General features: G+C 33.4%; 2 protein-coding genes across 4 annotated transcripts; one reads left to right on the top strand and one right to left on the bottom strand.

The window, feature by feature from the left end:
- LOC109326821 (cyclic nucleotide-gated ion channel 1) lies at positions 3,146-9,579 on the top strand. 2 transcript variants are annotated; one of them, XM_019559669.1, is made up of 8 exons: positions 3,146-3,302; positions 3,844-3,996; positions 4,381-4,948; positions 5,329-5,541; positions 6,334-6,620; positions 7,241-7,352; positions 8,283-8,519; positions 8,667-9,579. In XM_019559669.1, the coding sequence occupies exons 2-8, from the start codon at positions 3,968-3,970 to the stop codon at positions 9,363-9,365; spliced, it is 2,145 nt and encodes a 714-aa protein (XP_019415214.1). In that variant the 5' UTR covers positions 3,146-3,302; positions 3,844-3,967; the 3' UTR covers positions 9,366-9,579. The 2 variants fall into 2 exon arrangements, with proteins under 2 accessions (XP_019415214.1, XP_019415215.1); XM_019559670.1 differs by lacking the exon at positions 3,146-3,302 and adding an exon at positions 3,452-3,571.
- LOC109327164 (spermine synthase) lies at positions 10,215-15,249 on the bottom strand. 2 transcript variants are annotated; one of them, XM_019560229.1, is made up of 11 exons: positions 15,090-15,249; positions 13,929-14,149; positions 13,786-13,830; positions 13,216-13,292; positions 13,011-13,133; positions 12,494-12,598; positions 12,347-12,419; positions 12,143-12,214; positions 11,827-12,022; positions 11,414-11,543; positions 10,215-10,564 (listed from the first exon to the last, which is right to left on the bottom strand). In XM_019560229.1, the coding sequence occupies exons 2-11, from the start codon at positions 14,116-14,118 to the stop codon at positions 10,499-10,501; spliced, it is 1,077 nt and encodes a 358-aa protein (XP_019415774.1). In that variant the 5' UTR covers positions 14,119-14,149; positions 15,090-15,249; the 3' UTR covers positions 10,215-10,498. The 2 variants fall into 2 exon arrangements, with proteins under 2 accessions (XP_019415774.1, XP_019415775.1); XM_019560230.1 differs by having other exon boundaries at positions 15,201-15,219.

Below are 17,151 nucleotides of genomic sequence, written 5' to 3'. Positions count from 1 at the left end.
CACATTGTCTAGTATTGGAATAGAGTAGAGTAACTAATGTTATATATTGGACTCAGGTCCCTTGTTATAATATGCACCATATATAAACACATAATAGAAACAACCCGTGGGCAGGTGGGGTGGAGTATGATAGTTCTTTTGAACTAGGATTGTTGAAGTAGACAATGGTGGTAGCGGTTGAGGCTTTCCAAGGAAGCTGTAAGGTTCAGTTTGACTGAGTATTGAAGAGGACGATTGTTGGTGAACTTTTGTGTAGAGGTTCCAATATATCGAAAGACTTCATAGCAATAGGTGGCTAGGCGGCGTGTTCCATTTGATGGCGGTACGGGAAGCTGCACTACAAGTTTAGAGAGCTAGGCTCTTTGTAATATCGTCAATGATACTCAGAAGGTCTATGCTGAAGGGGAGCAGTTAAAGAGAATTAGACATTGAACAAGGTGAAATCATATATTCGCTAAGGTGGAGATTCTTGTGTAGATTTCCTAAGGAGTGATATATTCTTCTGTTTCAATCAAGGTGGAGATTGTTGGGAATGCTTGAAATATGTTATTGTATTAGTCCCACATTGTCTAGTATTGGAATAGAGTAGAGTAACTAATGTTATATATTGGACTCAGGTCCCTTGTTATAATATGCACCATATATAAACACATAATAGAAACAACCCGTGGGCAGGTGGGCCCATGGGTGTGCTAGGGTTTGTAATCCTTATTCTCTAATAATATCTTGGTAGTCGCTCAACGCTCCCGGTGACGTAGGCATAATTGGCCGAACCCGTTAACAAATTTCCTTGTTTCTTCTCTTCTATTTACTCTATACCTTTATTTGATTGCTTGTGGCCAACGTTGCGCAACGATCGCTTCCGCTGCACCAATGAATCTTAATCAAAATAATACGTGAAAATATAAAAGTATTAGAAAGGAGATGGCTTATGAAAATTAAAGTCACACCTAAAGTCCAATTGTATTATTTGAGGGTGTAAAAGCCATTGAATATAGATGTGATATGAGAAGAGAAGAATATAAACTCAAAATGTTATACGGATGTCATGTCTGGTAGATATCTTTTTGTACTAAAAAATGTATCACTTCATGTTTCATTGTTTGTGATTGGTCACCAAAATATTAAATTATTAAATTTTTAACTTCAATATATATTTTTTGTCAATCACAAATAATGATACATGAAATGACACATTTGTAAAACAACAAATGTGCTCTCTATAATCTCACGTTACTTACACGAGCCTTCATGGTTTGATTTGGAATGAATCCTCCTCCTTAGCTGCTACCACCATGTTGAGTTTGGAATTTTTCCAATTCTACTCAACCTTCATGTTTGAACCTTAAATATATCACCCACATTTTAAATGGCAGAAACTAAAACTATTAACTTTGTTAAAGAATTATTAATATCTTCATAGCTAGCATTAGCAAACGATTATTACATAATTTAATTGAATTTTTTCATGGAGATCGGATGGAACCGAAATCATGTGTCAAAATAATTCTATCCTTCTATTTTCAACTAATCAAATACTACTAAGATGTTTTTGCATAAAATTATTCTAGAGATCGATACTTATACCAGAATGTTTTGCAAGCCTTAAGAAAAGATGTAGACATTTCTCCTACTATAGAACTGTTTTTAAAGGATTTTATTTTTAAAATTTCGTGGTTTCCTAGATTTCTTTTGGTGATATGGTTTCGTAGATTTTGATTTGTCGTTATATTCTTAAATTATGTAAAGGTACATCTTTTTAATAACAATCTCAATATATTGTTGGTCAACCTCTTACTTATAATAATCTAATATTTAATAAATACAATTTGGAAGGATATAGTGAAATTTTAATATAATACTTTATTGGTACAAAACTACAAAGGTTCATCAATTGAATAAATGTTTTCTTTTTGATGAAATTTTATTCGTATTCAAATTAATATTCTCTATCAATAAAGGGTTGATCTAGCATATTGAGAGGGACAAATGAATCCAAAAGAAATTAATTACTTACTGAAAATGGTGAGTAATGTCCTTGATATTATAAAAAAAACTTGCATGCTCTTTATATTACTTTCTAAAAATAAAACACCTACACTCCTTTGTCTTGCTATCATGATCAGAATTTATCATGCTCTTCTTCCTTTTGGAAGTTTATTCATGTCCAAATTAATTCAGACTCTTTTAGTTGTATTTTTTAATAAATAATGTGATCAAGGAAATATATAAAACGACTCTTTTTTAACCAATGAATACTCAAAGCTATGAGCGATAAATAATTTTGGAAATATATAAAAATATAGATCTCTTTGTTGAACCGGTCAGGTCATTTTGGATGGAAGGGAGTGGGCCCAGACAGACAAGACTTTCTTATTTCATCATCAAAACCAACTGTATTATTTCATACCAATCCCTCAATTTAAAAAAAAATTGCACATTATAAGAATTTTATTTTATATATTATGAATGCTAGTGTCTATCGGCACTTCATGCTCGTCACCCGTATTCTTATTTTTTGATATAGTATGTATGATCTTTATATTATATTATTTAAGAAAAACAATTTAAATATAAGAGTGCAGTATATAAACTCAATAAAGAATGAAGATTTAAGAAGATAATATGTGATAGTTGATATGATATACATAAAACTTATGTCAAGTTCTCATGTTGTGCCTATTGGGTGGAGAAAGATAGAAGATAGAAATAAGAGAACGTGTGAAAGATTAATGATATTAAATTATTAATATAAAAAATGAAAGTAATATGTGGGAGTTTATAATAGTTATTAAAAATATAAAAGGGTAAGTTTGGAATATAAAAATTATACCATGAGATAGTTATTCACATTTATTTTTAATTATTATTGATTTAAAAAAACAAATACAAATAAATGATATAATATATTGAATATATAAAATTTTATTTTATATTAGCAGTACATATTGATAGATATACGGACAAAACATCCTTTCTTAAGGCTTGCAAAACATCCTGGTATCCTATTATTGATTATTAAATAAAAATAATTTAAATTGATTATGGATAATATGGTGACAATATAAAAATTGTGATGTTAACTTTTTAAACTCCTGTTGTACAGTTAAACATGAGACAAAAACTCCTTTTACCTTAAATTTGACTGTTAAAAAACCACCCTTCTTTCTTTCTTACACCATTGTTGTCTCTCTCTCTCTCTCTTTCCTCGAACTTTCTTGTTGTGTCGCCTCTTATCTTCATCTTCTTCATGTGATGCTGTATCAAATTTTTGTTTTTTGTTTTTGTTTTTGAAGAAGAAGGTATCAATCATATATCACTGTTTTTTCTTCTTCATATGCCATTTCCAACTATACAACTACAACTTTGACTAACACTATTTCCTAAGTCACTCTCTTTCATTCATTTTCTAACTTGGTTTCTTCAATTCCATTCTTTTCTTCCTTCTTCTTATTTTACTTTGACTTTCCTATTTTACCCCTTTTCAACCTTGTTTCCAATTTTCACAATCTTTATATATTAGGTTTTTTTATTTAATTCATACTAATTTATGACAATGGAGATTTTAAAGGTGATTTTTTATATGTTTATTTGGTTTTTTTTATTTGACATAGACCTATTATTTGGATTTTCATTTTTGATTACTAGTTATACACTGTTTAAACTAATCACTCAAATACAGTGAAGTTTTTTTGTATGATGATGTGTGTGCCCTAACAAATTTGGAAGAAACTGTATTTTAATTCATTTTTACGAATTACTATGGAGGAGTTTCTATTTTGTGTTTTGGTTGAGAATTGGAGTTTCTAATTGTGTTTTTTCCTCATCTTATTATTATTGCAGGAAGAGGTGGTGAGAATTTGAGGTTTACAAAGACGATATTCAATTATTCATTGTGCTGTAAGATTTTACAGGACAAACGGATTTGTTATCTTATTCTATGTTGTTTTCGAACTAGGCTGCAGTAATGACTTTTCACCAAGACAAGTTTGTTAGGTTAGTTTAACTTGATGGCGCATCTCTTTATTTTTATTTACTTATCATGTTATTGTGAATTGTGATGTTGAGAGGATGAGCCTCGGCGCGACGATAAGGTTGGAAACAATCTCTTCGCTTGCGAGAGTGAGGTTGCGTATATAAAGAATTTCAGTTGTAATTGGAATGAAGTCAAGTCTTTCATCCTTGTTGTTCTCAACCTTCACTGCCACTTTTTCAATCACTACTCTTCAACAGCAAAATACCTTAGAAATTTCAATGTGCTACCTCTTATTGCCATAATTTTCATTCCTTAATAAGCACTTCTGTGTCTATGTCTCTTCCATAGTTTCATTATCCAAGATATTCATAGACTAAGATTTATACTGTTTATACGATGTTCAGATTTCAGGATTGGAATTCAGAAAAGAGTCCAGAGAGCAACTATCCTGCAATTAACATAACACGCCCAGGAAGAATTCGGACCACATTAAGTTCAGTTTCTGATAAGTTTCAAAGGGGCTCGGAATCCAGTTCTGAGAGGATAAAGAGATTTGGAAAATCATTCAAATTGCTTCCAAGTAACAGTTTCCTGTCAGGGAGTTTTAGTTCTAGAAAGAAAATACTTGATCCACAGGGCCCTTTCCTTCAAAAGTGGAATAAGATATTTGTCTTATCATGTCTTATTGCTGTATCACTGGATCCTTTGTTCTTGTATGTCCCCGTGATTAACAATGGCAGGAAATGTCTTTCACTGGACAAGACAATGGAAATTACGGCAACTGTTTTGCGATCTTTCTCTGATATTTTTTATATAATCCACATAATTTTCCAGTTTCATACTGGATTCATTGCTCCCTCTTCCAGAGTATTTGGAAGAGGTGTTTTGGTTGAAGATGCTTGGGCAATAGCAGTGAGGTATCTGACATCATACTTCCTCGTTGACATTCTTGCCGTTCTTCCCCTTCCACAGGTAAGGAAAATTCTTTTCTGCCTTGAAGTTCATCTTCTTTATATCCCTTTATGCTCTTGAAGAACTATGGGTTAATGGTTTTCTATGTAAATGTAATGCAACTTTTGTTTTAATATGCTCTCTCTTGGAACTTCAGCCCTTTAGCTGTGATTAGTTTGCCAAATGATTGCATTGGTAAATGGTTTGCATTAGTAAAACCCGATAACAGGACATGTGGACACACTCATAAATATATAATGTGATTTGTAATTGTAACTAAGCTCAGCTGTCGAATCCAAGTTTAATATCTTAAAAAAAATTAGGCTCAAATGGAAATGTTTATTTCATTGGATTCATTTAGTAAGCTTATTTTGACTCAGTAGTTGCTCAAATATTGATAGGTGGTGATTCTAATTATCATTCCAAAGATGAAAGGCTCTGAATCATTGAATACAAAGAACTTGCTGAAATTTGTTGTGTTCTTCCAATATGTGCCGCGGTTTTTACGAATAATTCCATTATATAGAGAAGTTACAAGGACCTCTGGCATTCTCACTGAAACAGCTTGGGCTGGAGCTGCATTCAATCTCTTTCTTTACATGCTTGCAAGTCATGTAAGTTTGTGCTGCAATTTTTCATTTTACTTTTTTGTGTATATTTTTTTTATTATATTGCTTCCTACCATATATTATTAAATTATTATATATTGTAAATGCCATTTTACTTCTGAGTTCATTGGTCTTTCCATGTGATTTTAAGTGTATCTGTTTGATCGTATTGTGGTTTTATTGTTTACTTCTAAATTTCATTTTGTCTGATGTTTAAACTAGTAACTTTTGGGAGGCCCATATATTTGCTATTGTGAATTTGTGATGACTATGTGGACCATTCATAGCTGGGTTATGATTCCAACTTGTTTTTATTATGCTCATTGCATAACCGAGACATAAATTTTTACATGTAGATATTAGAATATTAGATAAAATTAACAAGGCAAGATATCTATTTATGGATTTTATAAGTTTTACGATTAGAAGATTATGCAGATCATTATCAAGCATAGACAATTAGAAAAAAAATGAAGCCATGCCTTTGTTGGACATAAACCAGATACTTGCATTGGAGACACACTGACATAAATACACATATCAGGGCACTTCTGTCGGATGCTGTAATACTGCAGAATTTTTATGTGTTGTATTGTCTATGACGTGCCTCATGTCCATGCTTCCTAAATTCTCTAATTGTCGTTTCAAACTCTCATATCCACATTAATTTATTTTGGATCCCAATGTAGCATATTTAGGTCTGATAGTTTTTTTTTACTGAAATGATATTTTTAATGAAAATCCAAAATGACATTATATCTGTATCTTTCCGATTGCTGAGTTACTTGTTGCTTTTAGGTTATTGGTGCTTTTTGGTACTTGTTTTCTATAGAAAGAGAAACCACCTGCTGGCAAGATGCCTGTCGAAGAAATTCAACATGTAACAAGGCAGATCTGTATTGTGATAATCGAGGTTTGAGCACAATTACAACGTTCTTGAATGCTTCTTGCCCAATAGAGCCCGAAAATCCAAACCTCTTTGATTTTGGAATGTTCCTTGATGCCCTTAAATCTGGTGTTGTGGAATCTGAAGATTTCCCAGAAAAGTTCTTCTATTGTTTTTGGTGGGGCCTCAGAAATTTGAGGTGTGCTTTATTGATTCTTTTTCCGTATATTACGCTTTAAATTATTTTAGATTATGAACTAATCATAATATGTTGCAATTTGCAACATGTTTATGACTTACGTTTGGCGTCTACTCTATAACCTGATGTCAGCTGTTAGGTGCATGAGGGTTGAGCAAATAATATTTGTTGATAAAATGGACAAATAAGTTAGTTTGCCATGTCTAATTTTATGTGTCTAATTTTCCTACGATTTAAATGGTGATGATTTTCGATGACTAAGATTAGATTTTCTAGGGCATATAGATGTTACATGATCTTACTTGGTGCTGAGGAGTGGGAAACGGTTTTGGTTTATCTTTTAGACTTTTCTAATGTCTCAATGAATAACGGGCGGGGATTGGGGGAGGTCAGTCACATATCAATTTTGAAGTAATATATTGTTCATATTATTAATATAAAGTTCAGCGTATGTTTAATGTTTTCATCCAATATTTGTTAACGGTTTCTCCATCCTCTTTTGAAGTTGAGCATATTTTTAAATTTTGAAGTTGAGTTGAGCATATTTTTATTGTTTTTATCTTATATCTGTTAACTGTTCTTCCATCCTCTCTCGGGGGGTGCTGGAATCTTTGCTGCAGTTCTCTTGGTCAGAACCTGGCAACAAGTACCTATGTTTGGGAAATCTGCTTTGCAATTTTCATTTCCATCGCTGGTTTAGTATTATTTGCATTTCTCATTGGAAATATGCAGGTTGGTACCAAATATCTCTGTAGAGTCTTTAATAATGCAACTATCACTGTTTAATTGATTTTGATCCTGGAATAAATTGGTTAGCTGGACCATGTTTTCCTTCTAAGATGCAACTTTTTTTTATAAAGAAATGGTTGTTGTTCATGACTATAAGTCTTTTTATTGCTAGTTGAAATATGATTTTCCCTTCAGAGACTTCATGGAATAGGACACCACAAATCAACTTTTGTTATCATAGAGCACTTACAGTTATAGTGCGAGTTTTCAGTATTGGCTGATGAGGTGTTTCTTGAGGATTTGGACTCGATTACTTTGATAGATGGTGACTAGCAAATCTGAGGCATTGGATGAAGATCAGATGGTCTAGATTCCAAACTAAATAAATCAGAGTCAAACACTGTTCGGAATCTAAGCTGTTTCATATTAATCCAACGGCTCATATTTTTCCAGTCACTGAAACCAAATCCAATTCTTGGGGAGTGATAAGCAGCTCATGTGGAATTCTATTTTCTAGGCTGTGCATCTAAATTGAAGTTCGTTATAGATTATATATATTCCATAATGCATGGTCATCTGACAAATATCTCAACAAATGGATACAGTATTATCTTTCAGTCACTTATGTCTTTATAATTTCTAGTTTCATGTGTTATTACATACATGCTTCTAAGTTCTTGTTTATTAAGTAATTTTAATTCTCCATAGGTTGGTATACATGCATACATGTATTTGTAAGTTCTCTTCTGCTCCCACTGCTGTAGCATTATCTGACTAATTTTCTTATCCATCTTTAACTATACCCTAAAACCTTGGTCCTCAGTACCTCTACTTTATCGTTTCTGCTAGTGAAATAGCTTAACACCCGAGTCATTCTGTTATAAATTTATTTTCTTTTACGCTTTGACCATTTATACTTGTTTCCCATGATAGACATATTTGCAATCAACAACTATGAGGCTGGAGGAGATGAGAGTGAAAAGGAGAGACGCAGAACAGTGGATGTCACATCGATTACTTCCTGACAGCCTGAGAGAGAGAATTAGACGGCATGAACAGTACAAATGGCAAGAAACCAGAGGTGTCGATGAAGACAATTTGATTAGTAATCTTCCCAAGGATTTAAGAAGGGACATTAAGCGCCATCTTTGTTTGGCTTTGCTGATGAGAGTAAGTTTCTCCATTTTTTCCTTTTTTTTCGATATTGTGATGCTAGAAAGTAAATCAACTATCATTTCTATTGGGAAGCTTTGAAGCTATAGTTGATTTTCCATATCATATTATTAATAACTCGATTTTCTCTTGTATGAACTAAAGGTGCCAATGTTTGAGAAAATGGATGAGCAACTTCTGGATGCAATGTGTGACTGTCTTAAGCCAGTGCTTTACACAGAAAAAAGCTGCATTGTACGCGAAGGAGATCCCGTGGATGAGATGCTCTTCATAATGCGTGGCAAGCTATTGACTATGACAACTAATGGTGGAAGAACAGGCTTCTTTAACTCCGAATACCTCAAGGCTGGTGATTTCTGTGGAGAGGAGCTTCTCACATGGGCATTAGATCCCCAGTCCTCATCCAACCTTCCGATCTCAACCAGGACAGTCCAAACCCTTTTAGAAGTGGAGGCCTTCGCTCTAAAAGCTGACGATTTGAAGTTCGTTGCTTCTCAATTCCGGCGCCTTCACAGTAAGCAGCTCCGCCACACATTCAGATTCTACTCGCAACAATGGCGTACATGGGCTGCGTGTTTCATACAAGCAGCCTGGAGGCGCTATACTAAAAAGAAGCTTGAAGAATCTCTCAGGGAAGAGGAGAATAGGTTGCAAGATGCATTGTCCAAGGCGAGTGGTAGCTCGCCGAGTCTCGGTGCCACAATATATGCTTCTAGATTTGCTGCTAATGCACTTAGAGCTTTACGACGAAATAACACAAGGAAGACAAGGGTGCCGGAGAGAATGCCACCCATGCTGCTTCAGAAGCCTGCTGAACCTGATTTTACTTCTGAAGAGCGATAAGGGTAATTCAATCAATGACTAAGGATATGGATGCCTTGTTTCTTCTTTAAGACAAGATAGTGGCAAAGGAAAAATGAAATGTCATTTTGTCAAGTTTTTTTGTATCTTTACTTTATGAAACAAGTGTAAGATATAATCTCTATAAATTATGATGCATTGTACCAAACAAAATTTATGGTGTTGTATATATATATATATATCCGGTTGTTATTAACTGCCTTCGTAAATCAATTCGGTCCTATTAGAATTTTGTAACTTTTTTATCACGGGCTAGATTGATAACATGCAAAATCAAGGATCAAATAAGTATTTTTGTAATATCACATATCAAATTAATACAAGGTGTCAATCTTAAGGATGAAAGGTGGCATCATGAGTAAAAGGGTGAAGACAACATAGTTAAAGCTGTTAATAAATCAGATTAAAAAAACACTTTAGTCAAATCAGTTCTTAAATGGAACTATTTTATGGTTCAGATTTAAAACGGTTTTAGAGCAGGTTGGAGTTTAAAATTGATTTTAAAATCCTGTCAATTTTATAATTGGATTTTTATATTTGTTTTGGCTCAGATTTTTATAATTGAAAACAAATTCATACTTGTAATGTATAGTTTAGCAACTTCTTGTTTCATCCATCAAGCCAGTATCGATAATTATATTAGCAAATGAAATAGAATTGATTAGCTAATATATGTATATTATTGATTGAAATCAAATAGAATTCTCCTGGTTCCAAATTTCCAGATTATTTCTATAGCATATTATATATTGATAACATGTAATGCATATAGTATACAGAAGTGCATGCTTACAATCATAATATCATGTCGATAAGAAGGCTATTACTGCCCAACATAACTTTCGTATTTTATTCGGGTTTAAAACCGACTATATATACCATCAAACACACATAGGTAAATAATAAGCCATAGAGAGGGCACCAGCCAACATTACCCAGAGTTCAACATAGGCACATAGCTAATCAGACTCCATTTACAGAATTAGTATTAAGATGAATAATCATACCAAGTCACTATTTATATCCCAAATTGGTCTCTACTTCTCCCAATGACTATGAAGTCAATATCAATTATTGATATGCAACACGCAAACATGGGTTACTACTAAGGATCTTTAATCGCGGAGCAAGCGCACCTCCCTCCTCAGAAATGTCGGCAACACAAAAGCAGCTGAGTGCATCTGCATCAAAATAATGACATCAGATTCTGCTGCTGCAAAGCACAAGACCTTACAGTTTACAAGCATTTATACCAATGAATATATTTTCGAATAAGCTCGTCTAAAGTGAGATTAAGTGGGAAATGAACGCCTTAGGGTGCATCCACGCTTGATCAGTTAAAGTGGATTGAAATTTTGCTACACATTAGTTAATCAAGGGCAGGTACAGCCTTAGTTGCTCACTTTACATTCAAACGATTATATCATGGCTTAGTAATTAGCATACAGTACATATCAATAACAGACAAAAACACCGATCGAAAACAGAAAAAGGAAAAAAGATAGTTACACGCCTCTCTTAGACACACCACCCAGGTAAGGCTGGCGCAACTAAGGTTGTTGCTTAGTGACCATGAGGTCAGAGGTTCAAATCCTGAAAATAGCCTCTCTACTTGCAGGAGTAAAGCTGCGTATATCTACTCTCCTCAGACCTCACTAAGCGGGAACCTCGTGCACTAGGGTGCCCTTTTACACATCCCTCAGACAAAAAAAATTCACTCTATTTAGTTCTTTCAAAAAGCCCTCTTTTAATACATAAACTTGGTCCCCACTTCTAAACTTTTATAGTACACATGTGAGTGAAGGTATGTTTAGCACCCTTGTTCAAAATATTCTGGTGCCACCTATGTGTGGTGATGTGTCTGCAAGTGCAAGTAGCTATAACCAAAAAAATATCACATGCTATTGCTAACCACTGGTTCGATGTTCGCTTAGGTGTTCCGAAAGAAAATAGATCATTCCCACTGATAAAGAAAGTTAAAGTAGTGTTAAACAAATAAATAGAGGTGAGAAGTATCATCGGAAATTTACCTCCGAGTTATAGAAGCGAAGCTCTCTTCCATGTTTATCAGCACCTTCCAACTTTTCAATGCGGTTGATGGGATTTACAAAATCAACAGGCGGTCCCGCTGTTGAGCATAGAAGAAAACCTATCACACCACTGCACGACAAAGAAAGAGGATAAATGGGGATATAATCACCAATATTATTATTACCAAGATAACTAAAAATGTAAACCATGTTTCTGAAGAAAAAGAATATCTGAGTTTGATAGCAGATTTCAGTTTTTATTTGGACTAGCCATTAACAAGACATTGATTAGTTATTATGATACTGTTAAAGAATGCTAGCATATAAAATAACCCCAAAAAATCTGGGTTTCCTAAGCAAACTATTGAACACTAATAACAGATTGGATCCTCTTAAGAAGATAAGGTGACTACCTTGGATATGTTGGAACACTTGCCCATGCATAACGTACAGAACCTTTGAATGTTTCTCGACAAATGGATATCATATCTTCAATAAGGTGAGTATGAAGCCACATACTTTCTGCCATATTACAAAGAACTCCACCAGGTCGTAATGCCTTAGCTATTGTCTCAAAAAATGGCTTCTCTACAAGTTCCTGGGCAGGACCTAAATTAATGAAGTGAAGAATCTTGTCAGTGCTTAATGATAATAACCAGCAAAGGGAGAATCTGAATCACTTGATCTTGCTATATATCAGAAGAATCATTCTAAATTGAAATAACATACCCACAGGATCTGAGGAATCAACAATGATGGCATCATACTTCCCTTCAGGAGTAGATCTAAGAAATTCAATAGCTGCAAAAAATAAAGGTGAAAAATGTTGAGTTAAGATTATATGACCATGCTTTCTAGTTAGTAAATATAAGGCCACAAAATTGGCTACTCATCAAACTTAAACTGAGGTTAGCAGTAGACAGAAACATATACCATCACCAACATGCAGGTGTACTCGAGGATCTTCAAACCCAACAGCTAATTCTGGAAAAAACTTCTTCGAAACCTATAAAATAGTCATGGGAATAAGTTCTTCGCATCAATGAAATATGTTAGTGATTAAAATATGCCATAACTTACATCAATAACCATCTTATCTATCTCACAAATATCAATATGCTCCACGGAGCTGTGGCGGGATATTTCCCTTAGAACCCCACCATCTCCGCCACCAACAACTAAAACCTGAATCAGAAACACAAAAATCATGTATTGGATTATGAAAACATAAAAGAAAATGGGAAAAACAGCATAGAAAAGTGCAGTAAATTCAATCAAATTCAAGATTTTAATGTCTCAAGCAGCTTTCATCTTTGCAGATGAGAGCAATACAAACACGAACTGCAACCAGCATGCCTATCAAGATGATAAGCATTGATAGAAATATTAACTGATAGAGCAGGAAGGAGTAACTATTAATCTGGTGGATACCAAAGGAAGTGTAAGCAGCTAACTTAGGCAATATCATTTTCCCTTGGTGATAATAAGGAACTGTATTTTTGTTAAATTGAAGCAGAAGTTACGAAAATATTATCTTCAACAAGACACGATATAAGCTGGGATCCAATACAAAGATCAACAGATCAAATGACTTTACGTTTTTCGGGGACTTAATTGAACAAAGGGGTAGATGAGCTATCATCTCCTGGTATGCACATTCGTCCTTCTCAGTCAACTGAACAATCCCATCAAGTACAAGCACTTTCCCATAAGTCGATGACTGAGGATAAAAAGAATAATATTGTTAATCACTTACTGTACAGGTAGAATTTAAAGAACATTGCAAGAGGAAGATGCCAAACCTCAAAAACCAGGACCTCTTGGTACTCTGACTTTTCCTTGTACAAGACCTTTTCTACTTTGATCGAATGGGCCTCTCCTAATTATAGACACCAAAACCATCAGCAGTGGTCATAAAGAAGACGAAAAAATGCACAATTAAATCAGGAGACTTTTTATAAATGCTTGTAAAACATGGATATTGAAAGAGCATGAGGGTGGTTCAGAAAGGAGAAGACCATATAAAGAAAAAAGAAAGATCTCATACAAAAAGTGGAATGGAGAAAAAGGATATTGCTATATAAGGCCTAATACAAACAAGGAGAGCAGGTTGAATACAATAACATCAAACATTAAGGAAAGGCTGCTTAGCCAAAACTATTTTTAAATGTCATAAAACTATTTTTTTCCTGATCAGCGTTCTCTACGATGGCCATTGTTGTTTGAAATTTGCAACAATCATGAAAGCCATAAAAAGGTAACAAAAAACAAACATGATAACTTTATAGGTTTGTAATTTTAAGAAAAACTCAATCCAATGGTTATAATGCAATATAATACAAACATGGTGCAGACATAAGAGCAACACACACCTGGCCACATTGGGTTGTTAAAGTAAACAACTTTCCCAGATTTCCCTATAATAAAAGGATAAAGTGGAAGAAAGTAATCAATAACAGTAAATTGTACAGTAATAAGGTATATATGCTGAAAATTTTAAATAACAGATAATAACCAGAGCAAGTTTGAGATGGTGAGAACCACCCCGAAACAACAGTGGAATGGCACTTAGCCTCAAACTCAGGATCTGAAGTTTTAGCCTTCAAACAACAGGAAGGGATTTCGTTCTTTGTTCCATTCCCGTTACTCGCCTTCCCATCCATAATCTTCTGGCATTCCAAACCTCTTCCTGCGCCGTCCGCCATGAATAACCTTTTTCTTCACTGGATCCAGTCTCTGCATGATAAGCATCACAAGAATTCAATTAAACAGTGATAATCAGAACTCCAATACAAAAAAGTGATCCCCTATACTTAAGCTCAGAAAACAAAAAAATCATAGTACTTACAAAACCCAACAGCACTGAATAAAGGGGAAACAACATAATGGCACCAAATGAAAAACAACATTTATACTCCAAGCAAAAGAACCTCTATTAATTATCAAATCATATATAACAAATCAGGAAAGGAATGCTTTTATTATTTTATTTTATTTTACTGAAGATAAAGTTTTGGCTTTTGTTCTCTGACAAAGTTAAAGAACGGAACCTATGCCTACTAAAGTATGGAGATAATGATTAATACTACAACTCTAAGATAAATATAAAAGCATGATGAAATTTAGAAGAATCTGCAATTTGATATTAGTTTCATGAAACAATACAAAATTATATAGTTCATCATTACAGGTGCAGAATAATAGAAGCCTTAATCAGATAAAGTATCTACCCATTTTACCAAAAAGGAAACAATCATAGCTTATAATTTTACCTCCAAAAAACAAAGAAAAATTAAAAAATAATACAATATAATAATAGTTCACGTATGTTTCACACTTCACAGTATATATATGATTAAAAAACCACCATGAGAAGCTGAAACGTGTTATGCAATCGGGAACCCTCAAAAACCACAAAAAGGACAATTTTTTGTTGTGGGATTTTCAGAAAAAAAATAAAAAATTAATCTTTTTGTTGCGGGGTTTTCATCAAAAACCACATGACGCTAGGTTTAGCAAAAAAAAGAAGAGGAAGATAGAAATTAAGAAAATGAAGGGGATATATCAGTGAATAAAGGTGTGAACTTTAGGAGAGAAAAACATGAATAAAAGAAGAAAGTGAGAGTTAATGGTGATCAATGTGATGGGGAGAGAGAGAAAAAGAGGAGTAACTTGCCTAGCGTGAAGGTCAGTGATGGTGAGAGAGAGAGAGAGAGAGAGAGAAGCGAGTGAGTAAAAAAGGAAGATGAATAGAGAAAGTGATGTTGTATGTATAGTGTATTATGACCCTATCCTTTGATTCGTTTCTTCTTTCCTTTCTTCTCTATCAGAAGCTTGGATTCACGACAATGGAGTCCGATATTTATATTACTACTCCATTATAATTTCATAATAATAAATAATACATTAATAATAATATAATATCATATGTTTTTTTTTCCACGAATTTTTGTTTACAGTCTAGGGCTACCAAAATGGGCAGGTTCGGCCGAGCTGACCATTAATCATATAAGGAAAGAGTTATGAAACTAAATTTAAAGTATATTTTATAATATATATGTTCCAAACTAAATAATATTAATAAATATATTACACAAGGGAAAATTATAAATTACTTCTACTTAATTAAGAGAAAAATATAAATTTCAAAGAGAATGGAGGAAATCTTCATGGGTTGGGACGCCCCATTAACATGTGAAGAAGATATTTGCTCCTGACCTTGACACAATTTGGATGAAGACACCAACATCATACAAAAGAAGACTTATGAAGACAATGAAGATTTAAGCTTCAAGATATTCAAGACTTTTAGTCTAAATCTAAAATAGGTACTTATAGCATATACTCTTGATTAAGTAATAGTAGTAATGCTCAAACTATTTTTAAAAGAAAATTGAAACACTTTAAAATACTTAAAACAATTTTAAAAAATAGTGTGTAACTGGTTACTTCATCTAAGTAACAGGTTACGGGTGTGAGAAAAGAGTTATCCAACTTAAAACTGATCAGAGTAATCTATTACTGTCTTTTAGTAACAGATTATCAGTGTTATTAAAGTTGTGTAACAGATTATCAGTGTTATTAAAGTTGAGTAACTGATTACTCAACTTGTTGTAATCGATTACTCTAATTCGAAAATAAATGATCAGTGGATAGAACATTTGAGCAATCGATTACTCAATGCTGTAATCAATTACTGAGAGTTGTTGCATCAGATTTTCAAATTCAAAGTGAATGAGTTTCAACCAAAAAGACATGGTTTCATTCCAATCAATTCATACCCTTTCAAAGAGACATTTTGACTGATTGGAAAGCCTATATAAAGGCATTAAAACTCAAAATCACGACACACAAGATATATACAACTTTCATACAAATTTCAAAAGCTCTTACACATATTCTGAAATTATTTTCTGCACTTTTGGCAACAAGTTCTTAAAACTTTCAAAGTTGATTATTCTAAAGTTGCTTAAAGTGAAAGTGTTTCAAGTTACAAACTTATAAAGAACATTATTACTAAGTATACAAAAAAGTTGATTGGATTGCAATTTACATCACTTCCATACTTGTAAAGACAATTTCGCCATTGTTGAACATTCTTCATTATTATTGCAGAATACTTTATTTCATGGGTGTGATAAGAAAGGGGATAGAGTTTTCCAAAGTGATAAATATTAGTGAGTGTGTAAGGTACATAGAAGTCTCGGGTGAGATATTGTAATTACAACTCATAATATTTAGTGGAAAATCTCTTGTGCTGCAAGAGTACTGGACGTAGCCTTCGGTGGACAAGAAGGTGAACCAATATAAAAATTCTTGTGTATTTTCTTCTCCCTTATCTCTTTGATTTTACTTGTTAATTTTATGCATATATTTTCCGCCGCACTTTAACTCTTGATTTTGCAGAAAAAGTGGTCATTATTTTAAGTCAACTAATTCACCCCTCCCCCCTCTTAGTTGCAATCTTAGTCTTACATAATATTGTAACACCGTGATTTTCTGTGCGCGTTTTATTAATTATTTAATTGACAAACGATTAATTTTATAAATTAATCAGTATTGATTTAGGCTAAACATCAGTTGAGTTTTAGTCTTGTATTGTGATTTCTTAATTTCTGGTAAATTTTCCTAATTTTATGAGATGAGAAGTCTTCGGGCCTATTTGAGTTTCTTAACTCAGAATCGAATTCTGATTGCGTCATTGCTTCGAAATATTATTTCGAGTCAAAATATACATC

This window comes from Lupinus angustifolius, chromosome LG14, assembly GCF_001865875.1.
Source record: "Lupinus angustifolius cultivar Tanjil chromosome LG14, LupAngTanjil_v1.0, whole genome shotgun sequence".
NCBI classification, from domain to species: Eukaryota; Viridiplantae; Streptophyta; class Magnoliopsida; order Fabales; family Fabaceae; genus Lupinus; species Lupinus angustifolius.
This window is presented reverse-complemented; position numbering and strand designations above follow the sequence as displayed.

Bases quoted from the DNA above. Each gene is read 5' to 3' on its own strand.
- LOC109326821 (XM_019559669.1), top strand. From the start codon at position 3,968: ATGACTTTTCACCAAGACAAGTTTGTTAG. The intron at 4,949-5,328 runs GTAAGGAAAATT...AAATATTGATAG, and splicing joins CCGTTCTTCCCCTTCCACAG to GTGGTGATTCTAATTATCAT. The intron at 5,542-6,333 runs GTAAGTTTGTGC...TGTTGCTTTTAG, and splicing joins TTTACATGCTTGCAAGTCAT to GTTATTGGTGCTTTTTGGTA.
- LOC109327164 (XM_019560229.1), bottom strand. From the start codon at position 14,118: ATGGCGGACGGCGCAGGAAGAGGTTTGGAATGCCAGAAGATTATGGAT. The intron at 13,134-13,215 runs GTTTGGCATCTT...TTTTATCCTCAG, and splicing joins AAGAGGTCCTGGTTTTTGAG to TCATCGACTTATGGGAAAGT. The intron at 12,023-12,142 runs GTATGTTATTTC...TCATTAATTTAG, and splicing joins TGATTCCTCAGATCCTGTGG to GTCCTGCCCAGGAACTTGTA.